Consider the following 2,168-nt stretch of genomic DNA (forward strand, 5'->3'; position numbering starts at 1 on the left):
CTCCCCCTGCCACCTCCTGCCTGCAGCTCCCTGCCAGTGGCCTGGGGCCCACGCAGCACTGGGAGCAAGGCGAAGACAAGAGGGACTGGGGTTGTTCCTGCTGGAGGTCACTAAGTGGTAAGCAGTATAAATATAATTGTCATTTAACTGTTTACATCCCTATATTCTAACATCCTCAACCAAAAATACCAGCTTGATACAGTAGTTCAGGGGTTGTCAACTGGAGGTCACGTACCCCTAGGGATACTTGGAAAGGTCCTAGGGGGTACACAGAGGTGGACGGGGATGGAGTGCCACCACCCACCACCCTGCACTGCTGCCTCCTTGCAGGGGTGGGAGAGGCTCGCAAGCAGCTGCCACCCCATGCTACTTTCCCATGGCTGATCGCATGTGCGGCTCTGTGGGCTGCTGATGGGCAGCACACAATTGGCCATATGCAAGGCCCGTCAGCAGCCCATGGAACTGCATGTGACCAGCCATGGAAAAGCAGGGCAGTGATGGTGGCCCCCCCGCTCCGCTCCATGTCCAGCTGCCACTATCAGAAGGGGTAGACTTCTTAAAAAAGGTTGAAAACCCTAGCTAATTTGTTAAGAACTTACTTTTGCATTGAGATAGTGTTTCTGTTCTGTCTGCAAGAAAGAATATATTGCTATTGGGTTGCTGCCTATACACTTTCTGCAAAATGAGAAAAAAAAATTATGTTAACAAGTGAGAGGCTTCTCGACCAGCCACAACATAGGAGAACTAGCTTCACCCCATGAGAGAGACCCTTATTATAAGACTCAGTACTGCAAGTTCTAATGCTACCAGTGGCAAAAGCTTGATGAATTACTAAGAGAAAGATTTTATGATTGAAACCATTATGACAGTGAGATTTTAAATTCTTCTTCCCCATCCAAGAATTACATGCCATTTAAAAAAAATATATACATAAACTGAAAGTGTTTATGAATACTTACAAGCAACTCATATAATTGTAAACAAAAATTAGATACAACTCCTTAAAATACTGACTTCAAAAGAAACATTACTTTCATCCAAAAATTCTCCATTTTAAATGGCAAGTATCCCTCTAGTGATTATATTAAAAGTCACTCTACTAAAAACAGGTGCATGTGATGCACAAAAATTCAATTAAATTAAATATCATGCCATCACATACCATGTAACACGTATTAGAGCATGATAAAATGCTGAAGTTCTTAATCTGAATTTCCGCAGAAGTTTTGATTATCTAAAAAAATTCAGGATTTAGACTAACTTAAATGGTATGTACCAGGCGTGCTCAACCCACAGCCTGCAGGCCAGGTCTGGCTTAAGAAACTATTATCCAGCCTACGGTGCATGTCATTGAGGCCATGTGCTGGATCATGTCTGTGTACCAACCCCATGCTGGATCTAACCTGTGGACCAATCCCACTCACCAGATACAGCCCCTGCCTGCACTACTCATCCTGCCTCCAGAGCCAGAATGCTTGGGCACCACGGGTGTCAGACTCATCTGGCCCTGTGGGCTGGATGAGTGGAACAAGACTGGTCTATGGTCCAGATAAGGCATTCTGGATCCAGCACATGTCCTGGAGTATGTCCCAGGCCAGCTGGTCTAGGACTATGCTGCATGCAGCACCCGCTCCAGGCCCCTGCTGCACACTGTACCTGCTCCAACTGCTCTGGATCCGCACTGCATGCTCAGCCTATTTCAGTTCAGGCCTACTTCATGCTGGATCCAACACATGTTCTGGAGCAGCTGGAGAGGGCACAACATGCATTACAGCACCTGTGCCTGCCACTCTAGGACTGCACTGCCTATGCCAGAAGCTCTGGGACCATTCTGGGCATGTGCTGCCCACTCCAGGACAGCAGCACCCATACCTAGCTGCTTCAGGACATACATTGGATCCAGGAGAGAAGATACATGGTTGCAGTGTAGCTGGAGTAGGCACTTCATGTTGTGTGCAGGGGCATGTGATGCGCCCCACATACTGGCTGTGAGTCAACATCAAGTCCCTTGGGCAGCACCAAGGGCCAAATAACAGGGCGCTCAGGCCAGAAGTGCCCCATGGGCCGTAACTTTAAACATCAGTGGTATACGCCATTAGGGCTGTCTTTTGACAAGTTGCATCCAAAGTGTTCACTTAGTACACAAAACCAAACTTGAGGGGAAGGGA

General features: G+C 47.4%; 1 protein-coding gene across 1 annotated transcript in view; it reads right to left on the reverse strand.

Moving 5' to 3' along the window:
* The window catches only part of ASDURF (ASNSD1 upstream reading frame), a 6,895-nt gene that overhangs the window by 1,427 nt on the left and 3,300 nt on the right, over nucleotides 1-2,168 (reverse strand). Inside the window, exon 3 of the mRNA XM_025193104.1 lies at nucleotides 600-675. Within this exon, the coding sequence (XP_025048889.1) occupies nucleotides 600-675 (76 nt within the window). The remainder of the gene's footprint in view (nucleotides 1-599; nucleotides 676-2,168) is intronic.

This window comes from Alligator sinensis, unplaced genomic scaffold (genome assembly GCF_000455745.1).
Source record: "Alligator sinensis unplaced genomic scaffold, ASM45574v1 scaffold555_1, whole genome shotgun sequence".
In the NCBI taxonomy this organism is placed as follows: domain Eukaryota; kingdom Metazoa; phylum Chordata; order Crocodylia; family Alligatoridae; genus Alligator; species Alligator sinensis.